Consider the following 13,776-nt stretch of genomic DNA (forward strand, 5'->3'; position numbering starts at 1 on the left):
CGTACGAAAGCACACATCAAACCGTAACTCCAGGTGTAGTTCTAGTGTGTCTATCAAGGAGACAGGCTAGTTGCATACCCTTAACTGGCAACACAAGGCCGTCACTGGCACCGAGGCAGAACTAGTTTCCATTATGGGACACAACAGACCTCCACCCTGTACTCCAACGAGATCCCACTTGACACCACTGAAGTCATAAATAGCAGTGGTTTGGGGTCAGTGAATGCACGCTACAGAGCGTCTGGCTCGGAGCTGTCCTTGAGGTAACCTATTTGTAGCAGTTCGTTGTGTCACTGTGATGCCAACTGCATGTGCTGCTGCACATGCAGCACCATACCCCAGAGTTATACGCCAAATACGTTGGTCTTCCCTTTCGGTATTGCCACATGGGCCAGCCGGAAGCCGGCCGAAGTGGCCGTGCGGTTAAAGGCGCTGCAGTCTGGAACCGCAAGACCGCTACGGTCGCAGGTTCGAATCCTGCCTCGGGCATGGATGTTTGTGATGTCCTTAGGTTAGTTAGGTTTAACTAGTTCTAAGTTCTAGGGGACTAATGACCTCAGCAGTTGAGTCCCATAGTGCTCAGAGCCAGCCAGCCGGAGCCCGGTCCTCTTGCGACTATACATTCTCGTGAGCAGCGCGGCCAGTAATCATGTACAGTGACTACATTCCTGTCAAGCCTTTCTGCAATATCGCAGAAGGAACATCCAGATTATCACAGCCCTATTTAACGACCTCTTTCAAATCCAGTGAAGTGTTGATAATGGCATCTTTGTGCCTGAAAGGCTTTCCTTACTAACATCAACGCATCACGTCCAATCTCAATGGCAACTAACGCTCATGACCATTACAGCGCGTATTTAGAGCAATCCTGATTTGCATCCTCATAGTGGCACTACTGGCGCCAGTCTTTTGTGACTGGCGCGAAATGTGAATAAATATCAGATTTCAGATGTAGAAAGGCGCCTACCAACTTTCGATTATGCCGCACAACTCCTTCATGTTGTGATTTTTTTTTCATCAGTGGATGTCAGGATCTCTAGGGATATATTCTTTATATCAAAATTTTAGAAAAAAGTATGGAAAGATTTATTGTTCATGAACACAAGAAGGATCCATCTACCAAACACATTTACATGTGTGAGAGGATTTATATTACATGGTACAAAAATAATACATTTACAAAAATGGCTTGAGGTGGCCACTTCTTGCTTCCATGTATCCACTGAGACTGCGCTTCATATTCTGCCGTACGTTGCCGAAAACTTCTGCTGCGTTTCGCATTTGGCCATATCCATTTCGGATTCGTTCCCTCAGAACATCGACACTTGGTGTGGGAATTGAATTCACCAATGATTTTTAGTGTCACCAAAGGAAGGAATCCGTTGCATTCAGAGCTGTTGATTTAGTGGGTCATACAATAGATCCCCCTCGACCAATTTGATTACCGAGATGCTGGCGAACTATCTCTCTAAATTGAGGTCGGGCACCACTGTTGGATGATGTCTAGAGGAACATAATCCAGTAAAGGAAGCAATGCATTCCTGAGAAACTGCAGATAGGTTTTTCTAGTAAGACGTTGCTGTAAGAAATAGGACCTTCGAAATGACAATGAACGATTCCACCTCACACGTTGAGGTTGAACCTTTGTTGATGTCTCTCTTGTCGCACTTCATGAGGGTTTCACAACCCCGGACGCGTTTGTAAATAATTGAAGAACTCGTAAGTGAAAACCCACCCTCATCAGTGAATAAGGTACATGTTAAGAACTGCTGAACCACAGCCCATTACGAAAACATGCGTTGAAAGATATTCTTAGCTGAAAGTCTACCTCATAGTCCTTACACCCGTTGAAGGTGAAAGGTGAATAGAAGATTTTCATGCAGAATATTCCACATCATCATGTGATTAAGTCATTCTCGTAATTTTAGTGGTACTAACTTGTTGATGGATCTTCTCTGAGTCTCTTTTCAAATGAGGTATGTCCCTCGCAGGCTTTGGTGGAATCAAACATGTGTGTGCAAGGTAACTGTCTCTCAGGGCAACGTTCAGGCTAAAGCTGACGTTCTGCTTCCGCATTCATATATACTGGGTCATACATGTAGTCCCAATCCATCATTTCAGGAACGAATAAACAGTCACGATGCGTTGTGATGTAAGTTACTCTAAACGATAAGAAACGACAATCAGATAAAATAAAACATATGAAGTGGTCGTCTATAGTGAATAGAGTGAGTAAAAATGTACATCTGAGATAAATTACAAATCCAGGAGTCACTGCAGCGAATTACTTTCATACCTCCCATACGAATTTTTTGTAACGTTTTGATGTCAAGAAAAAATCCGTAAGGTTTCTGACAAATGTTTTCATATAGCCCGTACGGACAGCCGCATGTCATGTATTTCATAAAATACTTGACTGCTGCTGGCAATCGTCTTACAAAAAGTTTAGTTACGATACAGTCTGTACTGTATATGTAGACGCAAATGGATTACATCAAGCGTCGTCCACGTAGTTGTGGTACACCCCACATGTCACCTCAACGATCACGACAATTTTTGGGCAGTGCTGCACCTGTCTTTTAAAACAGTCACTTCGGCAGTAAAACTGTGTTCATTCTGTCAAAAGTAATCACCCTCTATAACAGCATCCTATGTTCTGTCTCCTGTAAATTCCATCCGAGTTGAAAGCACCTACTAAAGACTATTCCAGACCGCCCTGCAGTGCAATAAAAGCAAAAACCAAACATGCTTACTAAACGACTACTACTACTACTACAACCATCCACCACCACACCACCACAAGCACGCCGGCGCGCGGGGGTGTCCGGCCCAGCAAGGCGCCAAGCGAGGTGACGAGCAGTCGCCGGCCGGGTATGGTCGTGCATGCTGTCCGCCCCGCCCTGCCCCACGCCCCCTAGCAGCCCCGCCTCCGCCTACGCCCCTGTGTCTGTGAGCAGCGCGAGCGCATGCGAGTCAGAGCTGCCCGCCCGCCCGGCGACTTGGTGGAAGTACAAGTGGCAGCTAGCCGTTGTTGTGGGCCACATCAGCCGCCCGGGCCGCCCACGCGGGGAGCGCCACCGCCACTACGCGCCGCGCGCCGCCAGCGCCGCCAAGACCTTCCTAACCTCACCACTTTTCTCTCTCAACTTCCTCTCTCGTCCCACTAACTGCCAACTTGTCCACTCACTGTCTGTTCCTGTTTATGTCGTCATATCTCCAGCATAGCTCTTACACTCTTGACTTCTCCATTAACTAGCACATCATTTCTTCCCTCTATTGTCTTCAATCGATAGTTACGTAAAAAGTGTACGTCAGTAGAGAAAAACGTAATATTTCAATTATTAATTATTTGTTTCATCTTAAGCACAATGCAATTCAAGAAAGTTCTGCACCAGACGCTTTTTGCTTTTATTTACAAAGTATCATGAGTTGTTTCTATAAATTACATATCTTTACATTTTGCTACATGTACATTAAAAACAGTTCTTCCTTATGGATTTGGCAACAACTTACTTACAGTGCTCAATATTCCTTTTTACTCCAAATTTATAAAGAAAAATTTAATTTAATTTTACATGTTTTATCAGTTCTTTTCGACACACAGGAATTACAGACACTAGTTGCTAGTGCACATTTATTTATATCAATGAGGCAAGTTGAAAATTTTTGCCACACTGGGATTCGAAACTGGGTCTCATGCTTACTAGACCAATGGACAGAACACTACTCAAATCCAGACACAGTGGTCACCACTGCTGTACAGACTAGTCTACAACACCTCCAGTCATTTGAATTAAACAACAGTCGAGACTGCAATGACATTTGTTTATTATTACCAGTTTCGACCTATGTTTAAGCCATCCTCAGATCTTTTTAGGCTCGCTGTGGCTGGTTTTAGCAGCTCTTTGGTTCTTTACGTGACACCATGATCAAACACTGATGGCTTTAACATAAGCCAAGACCAGTAATAATAAACAAATGTTATCACAAGCCCGACTATTGTTTTAATCAAAGTTAACACCAGATCACTGCACTCCAGCGTTGTCTAAATTCATGGACACCTCTTGTCAGATCAAAATTCTCAATTTATACCACACACTATTGAAGTAGTGCCCCTGCTCATTATCCTCATTACTCTCAACATCTCACTGATTCCCATAGGAGTTCAAGCTTGGTGTGCATCTGCACTGAAAGAATCACTGGATGTCATCAGCGTATATATATATATATCTGTGTGTGTGTGTGTGTGTGTGTGTGTGTGTGTGTGTGTGTGGGTGTGGGTGTGGGTGTGGGTGTGGGTGTGTGTGTGTGTGTGTGTGGGTATGTGTGTTCTATCGAACATGCAATGATCCCTTCAGCATGGATGCACACCAAGATCTAAATCTTACGAGACTCGCTGAGATCTGGACTAATGAGGCTAATGAGCAGGGGCACTACTTCAGTAGTGTGTGGTATAAGCAGAGAATATGAGTCTGATGGAAGTGGTACTAGGGTAGTCTGTGTAGTTCAGGAGACCACTTTGTCTGGGTGGCATAATTAACAGGGCATCTGCTTAGAAACCAGGCAGCCCAGTTTCCTGTCCCAGTCTGGCACAAATTTTCAACATGCCCCATTGATATAAATCAGCGCCCACTGGCTGCCAATGTCTTTAGTTTCTTTCCGTTTTTATAATAATTTATAAAAAGCAAAATGTAGAAATGTATTAAGCGTATCAGATTTATAGAATCTATTAATGATGCCTCGTAAATAAAAGCAAAACATTCCTGGTGATAAATTCTCTTAAATTGTAATGCACTTAAGATAAAAGATATATAATTAATATATAACACCTATAGCCGAAGGTAACTACACAAAAATCACGTAAGTGATGTTTATTCCATTTTTATGTCCTTAACTAAATAGCTGCATTTATTGCTTTCCCATTTAATTGCTGTCGGTTTAGAAGTCACAAGGGTCCATCTTAAAACACAAAATGCGAAATTTAATGAACATTACACAAATGCAAGCAATCTCAGTTAACAAAACACATAGTTATTCGTAAGTGCCTCGAGATTATCAGAAGATGACTCCACTAAAATTTCAAGGCAAACGATTATAGAAAATAAACACATATTAGTGATACAGCATCCCTCCACGTTTTAACTGACATTACAGGTACTCAACAACGGCACTCTTTGTGGTGCAACTAGCATCTCTAGTGGCGTGCAACACACTTAAGTCTGAGACACTAATTGCCCAGAAAGGCACCACAGCAGCTGAAAATTTATTTACTGGGTTGCCTATCTTCAGGTGCGAATTAGTTCGATGTGACAATACAGAGTGAGTGATTTCTCTACATCTTCCCATATGTCTGCCACACATCGCACCTATGCCAAGGAGCTTATTACGAATCCAAACTGGGAGAGAAACCCTGTCCATTGAGATGCGTCGTTTTCTGTATGGCTTGTTGTTTTCTCACAGTTCTCTTCTGAAACCCTGGTGGTACTTATGAACAACACTGTATTAATCGCACCCTTAAATGAGCACACTGGTCGCTTTGGAACGCTTTAGGTACTGGAGAGCGGGTATCAGGCGCTCATGTGGCCATCCACCATAGCTGCATGGTGTGCACTCATTGGTTCATTGTACTGAATCATTGCAAAAAGATGAGTTGACTTGGAGACGTGACAATAACCGGAAGATCTATCATGTTTGGACATGCCCACAACCACACCATGAATGAAGTTGCCCGATGGTCAGTGTATCAATACAGGCTGTCCAATGTGTCTACATGAAATGGTGTACTACTCGGAGCAGTATAACACAAGAACTATGGTCGTAAAAAGATCCTAACTGGCTGTCACCAGAGACCGCTTTCAAACAAGGCAGGAGTTTCTACTGTTAGTGAACGCGAGTCTGTATCAATCAGTTTCCATGCGAACATTGTATTCAATAGACATTTGAAGTTAGATGCGTCGCAAAAGGCCGTTGCTCATAATGACGCATAAAGTTCAGTTGGTCAAGCAGCATAGAAACTGGGTAGAAACTGACTGGAGACGTGTAAAATAATAGTTCAAGTCACCATTTGGCCTCTTATCAAATGATGAGGAGGCTGTAGTTCAGACTGTGGTGTTTCCTGTGTCACTACTTGGGTCCAATCATTCAGGTCACCGCGAGCTAGGGCCAGGATATTTACTTTAACAATCTCGGTGACCAAGTACGGCCTTTGTCCTAGATCTTGATGGTGAGTATGTTGTGGACACTCCTGCGTTCCAAGATAACAGCAGTCGTGTTCAGAAGACTGCGTACATGCGTTCACGCCTAATTACTCAATGTTAATCCCTCAGAAAATGTATGGGACTACTCACAACAACGGCTGAAACGTAGCACTCAACATCTCCGCAATTTTCTGGCTCTGCAGGATCAATGAGTGATTTCAGGGAGATATGGCACTTCTGAAGAAAATGGTGAACTAACGTCCCCGACGAATTTAGGGAATTATCAAGGCTAGAGGCGGTATTACACAGTATTAGCGTGATTTCTGTTAGGTGTGACTAATTGTTTTTTTATCTAGTGTGCTTATATCGTCTTAAAATGAGGAAAATGGTCCTCTGTCTAACAGGTACGACAGCCCTATCAACAGACTTTGTTGTACGTCAACTGGAATGTTTTAGCATCTGTTGGTGAATGGATGAGCAGTTTACTCAAGTTCAGGTGGTACACTAGCTGTTATAGTGTGTATCGATTCCCACCTCTTTTGCTCTAAGATGGAGCCCTTCTAAATCGACAGGAAGCAAATTGGAATGTAATAAATCGCCTTTTCGGATACAGAATTAAAAAGACAATAAATAGCACCTACATTTGGACATGAAAATCTTATTATCTATTGACTCCTTCTCTTCCACCAATGTCATAGTTACAAGATTAAATTGCTTTACGTTATGAATAGAACAGTTACGAGTCACAAATATTGTTCTGGTTAACTTATTTATTTGCGATGGATATCGAGGTCTGGTAATTTATCATCAGGTGTTGTATATATTCAGTATACAAACAATTACAGTAACGAACTTTTTAATATTTTCAGAAGGTGATACCCCATAGCTTGTAGATATTTGTCAGGAATGATGCTGCAGTATCTTTACATGCTATGATAAGTCTGTATTATTGCTACCAGTTACGATTATCACAAACTATCATGAGGCACAATTAAGTGTTTTACAATCATTAAGGGTACCGTTCTTTTTTAATGATAGTATTATCGTTATACATATGGGAAACATGACACAAAGCAATGAACACAAACAAAGGAATACGACAAGGATGCTATTTTTCTCCAAAATTCTTAATTAAATATATACATGAAGCTATCAGCAAATGAAAAATGTTGAACATAAATGGAGTTCTTTTAGATCGTGACACTACACTAAATGTATATGCAAATGACCTAACTCCGATCACGCACAGTGAAGATGACCTCTGCATGGTAGTCTGTAGGTTGCAGCTGAAAGCCTCAAATTACAACCTAACATTGTTGGTAGATAAAATGAAAACGATGGCATTTCATGGCAGACTACTAGTAAGATCTAAAATAGTCTTGAATAATAAAATCTTGAAGCAAATAAAACATATTAAATATCTAGGATGCGACATCGCTTACGAATATAATCACGACGTGGACCAAAATGTAAATAAATTTACTTCCATATATGGGACCATCATAAAACGTTTTGCAGAATAAAGACAGGAAAGAAACCCAGATGAAGAAACTCTCAGACGTCTGAATCACGACGGAAGTCTAATAGCGAAACGGTATACGCCGTGCAAGTTTTCAGGCTTTTGGTGCGTTATATTCCTCCGTTATTGATAACATTGGAGTTTGTGAACTATATGTAGATTTTATGTTCTCAAGCTCTGTTGTTCAATTCGCATCCTTGACGTTATCTAAAGTGTGACTGAACGCCTTGTACGTTTCTACACAAATACATTAATTGAAAAGCACCCTGTGCCTGATGATTAGGTGATGAAACTGGTTGCTATAACAAAGAATTTTCATAGCAGCTGATGAAAGTACAATATGATTTTCGATAAGCACATCAACATATAACCGTTGAGAGATAAGTTTAATGCTCCATGTTAACCAGTTGTTTTGAGTTGTCGCCGCTTTGAAAACAGACAGAATTATTGTTTTCATACTGCTTACATTCGTACAATGATTTTATTATTACTTACTAACTCACCAGTCTACTGTAACTGGTAGATAGTGCTAAGTATGGCGTGAATCTTTGTGAGAAGCTATTGGTGATAGATTTGTTGCATAAATCCAGCTCAGGAAACTTAACTTCAATCAGTTAATATGACTGAATAGACCAGCTACTTGACTGTTACAGTAGAATATCTTTAAAACATTTATTTTCACAAATTTTATCTATTATGGACTACAGCTAAATGAATAGTAATTACCCTCTACAAAATTAATTTTGCTCTCAAGGATTCAAACGAACCAAAATAACATCTTTTCATCACAACAATAAGATTTACAATGATATGCCCATTTTACGAACCGGAGACTCAGGGTGACATTTCTGGGTGTTTGTTACTACGTTGAGACCAACAGAACTTTGGAAGGCAGACATTCACAGGACGTGTTGTTGTCAGGAAGTACACAGCCAGTTTTTTGATATCCAGCAACTTGTGGCTTCAAGCTGCTGTGCATATGAGACAATAACATACCTGCACGTTGTGTGTTGCTCCCATGTGGTCGCAGCTGCCTCTGACTTGATCAGGCATTTAACAGCAATGACTTTAATTGGCGTGAAAACCTCAGTAATGTTCTAATAAACGTAGAAGCATATCACATCAAGTATCATGATAAAAGTTCAACAGTAGGAGTATATCAAAATCTCATCTCTTCTGGCACCCTGGTTTGACCTGGTCTTGTCTTATTTTTTCATTGGCCTGCTTGAGTTCCACCAATGAAATTTGTAGAAACTTGTTTTGCTCTTCAGAAATATTTGTATAATATTCCCCTAAACATACAAACTCTTTGTCCTGTCTGATCATGAAAGATCCCTTCAGTCAGAGCTCAGTCCCACTCATTGTGCGTTATCACGCTGACGTGCAGGCCAAATAACGCAGAGGTCCCTTCTGAATTATAATAGCATTCTGGAGTTTTACTTAGGGCAACATTGTTCAGCGAGATCCATTCATCCCTTGTCTTCGAACTTCGCCATAAACAAAAACAATACAAATCCTCCTTTTACTTTTCGTTTGAGCATTTTCTCACGTTATCAAGCTTTTTAGAATTTTGGAGTTTCAGTTTCCTCAATTATTTGCGCCTGTTGGGTTAAAGTCTACGGTCTTCACATTCTTGTTAAAGGCTAGAACGCTCTCCCTAGGAAGACGACATGATAAGCTGCTGTGTTTCCCACTTCCAACTTACTTCCATCCTAGTTTGTTCGTCACTACTGATAATGCCTCCACTCGCCGTGAGACGCTGGTTTTGTAAGTTTTTCCTCAAATTTCGAAGTTTCTTTGACCAATAACTGTACCCAAGAAGATAGTTCTCTGGTTGTATTGGCAGAGTACGAACTGGGGCGATCAACAGCGTAGCCGCAGCATTATGTAAATCGCATCTATTAGACTCTTCAGTCAAGACATCGTCATTGTAGAATAAGTCCAACATACGTTCAGCTTCCAATCTCTTTAGTATCCACGACGAATATGAACAGTTGTGCAAATGCACTCCAACTGATACTGGAACAATGTTGGCCATGCCAGACATACACAGCCTATTTATGCATAACATTCTGAGTCAATAGAAGAGTTGTTCTGGCACACCTGTGACACAGAACTTGTGCCGATTTGCTTGATGTGGGTCACATCCAAACGTATTCTCCAAATGTAGCAAAGCAGTATAAAATTCTCTAGATTTTTTCTGTGAGTTGATGCACAGCAAAGATGGCATCGGTAGCATCACACCCTTTAATGAAACCCTACTGGTTGTTAGGATGCTGGATTAGGCCGCTGGCTGATGGTATATATTCGATGGTCTGAGGATGTTTCAGATACCTCTACTGCATGTGAAAGATGGCAAACTGAACTACAGTACTACCGAGCATTGTGCCGCAGTAGTTAAGAAGCCGGACTGGCTTTCGGGGAGATCGAGATTCACATCCCCTTCTGTCCATCTATATTTAGAATCTCTCTATAAATTTCTTGATTAAAAACAACACTGACAGTTTCCTGTTCCATTCTTGACCAATCTGGGTTATGTTTTGTCTCCAATTAGCTTGCCGTTGATGGGGGCGCTAAACCATATTCTTCCTTCTTTCTTGTACACATTGATGTGAATTTTATACGAAATGAAACATCGAAACAAAAAAACAAATAAAGTGACTTTAATTAGACACTGAAGGAGACACCAACGCTCAAACAGCCAGTGAAACACTGCAACAACACCTTGAACGACAGCAAAAATAATTACACAGCAGTAATAAAATATTTAGCAATTCTTTTGTTGGTGACGACATATACCAGATAATTGGACAACCTTATTTGCATTGGCAGCAGCACGCACCGTTCCTGACAACCTGTTAACAAGGATTTCACATACAGTTCAGCCAGTACATTCGTAGGAATTGTGGATAGTTGTAACGCCTTAATATGATCTTCCAGATGTCGCAACGCATCGCAAATAAATAAGCTAAATGTAGCAACTTTTGTGACTGACAATTGTAATAAAAGTTATGTTGATATTGTATCTCCTTGTAATCAGACCACTTTCAAATTCAATCAAGATTTTATTTATTTTTTTATTTTTATGCCTGTCAAGGCTGAACTAAAATGACCTCGAGGTAGAGCATCTGATCCGTTGATACGTATCCTTTGCTGACGTCCCACTTGTGCATAAGAATTCTATTAAATCATTTGGTATCATTGCAAAGGGATTAATTGAAGAGGTACATAAATCTACCAGTTTTTCTCGCTTTATTTTTCCATTTAGCGTTTTCGCGTTTTTTCCCGCTGCACGTAAACAATCACTGTTCTTTTATCGACTGCTTTTTGTAAGCAGCCGTTGTACGTAGCTGTTATTCTGCAGTCAATCGTCTTCCAAGCATTACACACTGTAGCACTGCAACGACTCATGGTGCATAAGTTCAGGATTCTTCTAACCATGGTTTTCAAACAATTTTTCGTTGAAATTGCTTTTGCTTTCTTTAACAAGTAAGACAGGTCTCTGTAAAATATAGTATATCAGCGTCAGAGAGAACATTTAAATTAACCTTTTGATAGCGCTCTGGGTTAATCATGCTAGAGTTCTGGATATGTTACCGTGCATTTCAAAAAGTGTGATTAATAGATCCGTCTTCTTGTATAGAAACAATGGTTCTCTCTTTTAACGCAAACAAATTTCACCACATTTATGGCTTAATCAGCATATGTTTATTTTACTTCTTCTTAAATTACACCTTATATTTCCACGTATGATTATCCACTTCAGTCTGTCCTAACACTCAGCACACGATGGTAACTGCAGCGAGACTCCTCCGAGTTATGCTTGATGCATGTCCGAGCACACTTCGTTGAAACTTCCACTCCAGGTATTTGCTCGATTTCGCGGATTGCCAAGAAAGGAAGCATTTTGGTACAATCACGGTTGATAGAAAATTTCTGTATGTCCCGAGAGATACAGAACGGCTTGAATTCCGTCTTTCCCTCTTCCGTGAACGCCTCTCCCACACCTTATGCATCCTCATTGCGCTACTGAATGTTTTTCCGTGAAGACTGGAGTAAATTTACTGTACAGACGTTGGCGGCTCTGGTTCTAGCGGCTCGGAGCTGGCGGCGCTCCCTGCGTGTGGTGGGAAAGTCCCAGAAAAAATCTTTGTCAACCGACATTGTAAATTTCAGAAATCTAAACCCACAACGCCAGCTTTTACCATAAATTAACATTCAGTAAACCATACCCAATAATTCATCGCACACCAGCACTTCAGGGATGAAAGCACGTGAGTACTAAACTGATTCGCACGATCCTTGCTTCCAGTACAATTACAACAGTCAAATAAAATTATCGTATGCTTGAAACTCATCTGGCACTGTGATGTTATAAAGAAATCATTCGGTCCAATAAAAAGAATTTACGCTCACTCTTTCTCTTTGTATGAAGAGAATAAACATTAACACCAAAAGACGCATATAGAATACAAGGGGTGCTCTGCTGTAACAAATCATGAACTGAGTCTAAAGTTTCACGCACATTGGTAGGAACACGAAGCTGACCTTTGATGCTTCTTACAGATAATACTTGATTTTTTATTTCACGCCGGTTAAAACTTCATCTAAAGAGATGTAGATAGAAAACAACAGACAAATTGCATACTCTTGTTAGCATTACAAACACTTTGAAACTAAGAAAAGTATGAACTTCAAAGCTCTTGGGCCCTAGTCTTGTGAGCTCTCTAAATTGGCTGAGCTTTGATGTTCCTTTTACTATTGGCGTCTCCTATGATCTATCTGCTGCTAACTGCAGTTTCAGTATAAATATATCCTGAGATATTACCGACCTGCCAGTATTTTACTATAGGACTAGTTGTATTTGATAAGGTTAGCTTCACGCATGAGAGCTACCGTATGCATTTTTAAAATTAATTTGTAGAAACGAAACACAGTGCCTTTAACAACTATCTTATGGAACATTATGTTAAAAAATGTCGCATTAATGAGATTGGAAGGATGTTTTCAGATAATTTTTCTTCTTTTCTGCTTGCAATATTTCCTAAATATAAAAATTTATGAACAATTTTAACTTACACATGCCCTTTATTCCTGTTAAAAAAAGCAAATAAAAATATTTAAGTAATAAATGTGTTCTTTTAATACCCCTTCCCGAAATCCTGCATCCCTAAAAATACCGATTTAAAATTTCAAAACTCAAGTAGGTCCTTTAAACGCCTGGAACCTAAAGTGACGAGACTAAGCAGAACTAAATACTGTTAAAGTAATACTACTATTCAGTTGCCTTTGTATACACACACGATAGTGTTGATATGATACACACAGTAAATATTTTCCAACTTTTCCACCACAAGTGCTGATGAGGGTTTCGACGGGACCTACCACACCAACGTTGTGGTCAGACATAACGGTAGCTGCTTGTACGTTCCACCGGGCATCTTCAAGAGCACATGCAAGATAGACATTACGTGGTTCCCCTTTGATGACCAACATTGTGACATGAAGTTCGGTAGCTGGACCTATGATGGCAATCAGGTAGTACACAGTGGCTGCACAACATGCGATGATGGCTCACCAGGCAATCTAGTCTCCGCGTCCCTGGTGCACGAAAACTGCAACAGACAGTCCTTACCGCCTCAATCAAATACTCTTCTCTCTAAATTATGTACAGAAGTTTGACTAACTTAAGCCGCGGCTTGAAAGTGAAAGGAAAGAATTGTGTCATTGTGTGAGTAACTCTTTCTTTTCATAAGACACCGTGAATATTGCTCTAGATAACCAATTACGAATCATCTAATAATGCACCGGTAACCGAAAATTATTGTCTTCTTTTTGTTGGGACTTATTTTCCTTATTGTCTGCTTCAAGGAGCCTTAAAGATCAATAAAAATTAGTGACTATACCGATTAATGTTAAAAATAGATAACAAGTGCATAAAGTTGAAATGTCATCGAGACTGAGAGAGACGAAGACTAGATTGCCTGGTTCGTCTAAATTAATGTCACCTGATGTAAACAGACTGCCTTCGAGAAAGCTTTATAAGTGTCTTTCAAAGCA

At 40.5% G+C, this 13,776-nt stretch overlaps 1 protein-coding gene across 1 annotated transcript in view; it reads left to right on the forward strand.

Moving 5' to 3' along the window:
* The window catches only part of LOC126263383 (neuronal acetylcholine receptor subunit alpha-7), a 316,056-nt gene that overhangs the window by 95,578 nt on the left and 206,702 nt on the right, over positions 1–13,776 (forward strand). Inside the window, exon 4 of the mRNA XM_049960476.1 lies at positions 13,074–13,254. Coding sequence (XP_049816433.1) covers positions 13,074–13,254 — 181 coding nt within the window. The remainder of the gene's footprint in view (positions 1–13,073; positions 13,255–13,776) is intronic.

The sequence above is a fragment of the Schistocerca nitens genome, chromosome 6, assembly GCF_023898315.1.
Source record: "Schistocerca nitens isolate TAMUIC-IGC-003100 chromosome 6, iqSchNite1.1, whole genome shotgun sequence".
Classification (NCBI taxonomy): Eukaryota; Metazoa; Arthropoda; class Insecta; order Orthoptera; family Acrididae; genus Schistocerca; species Schistocerca nitens.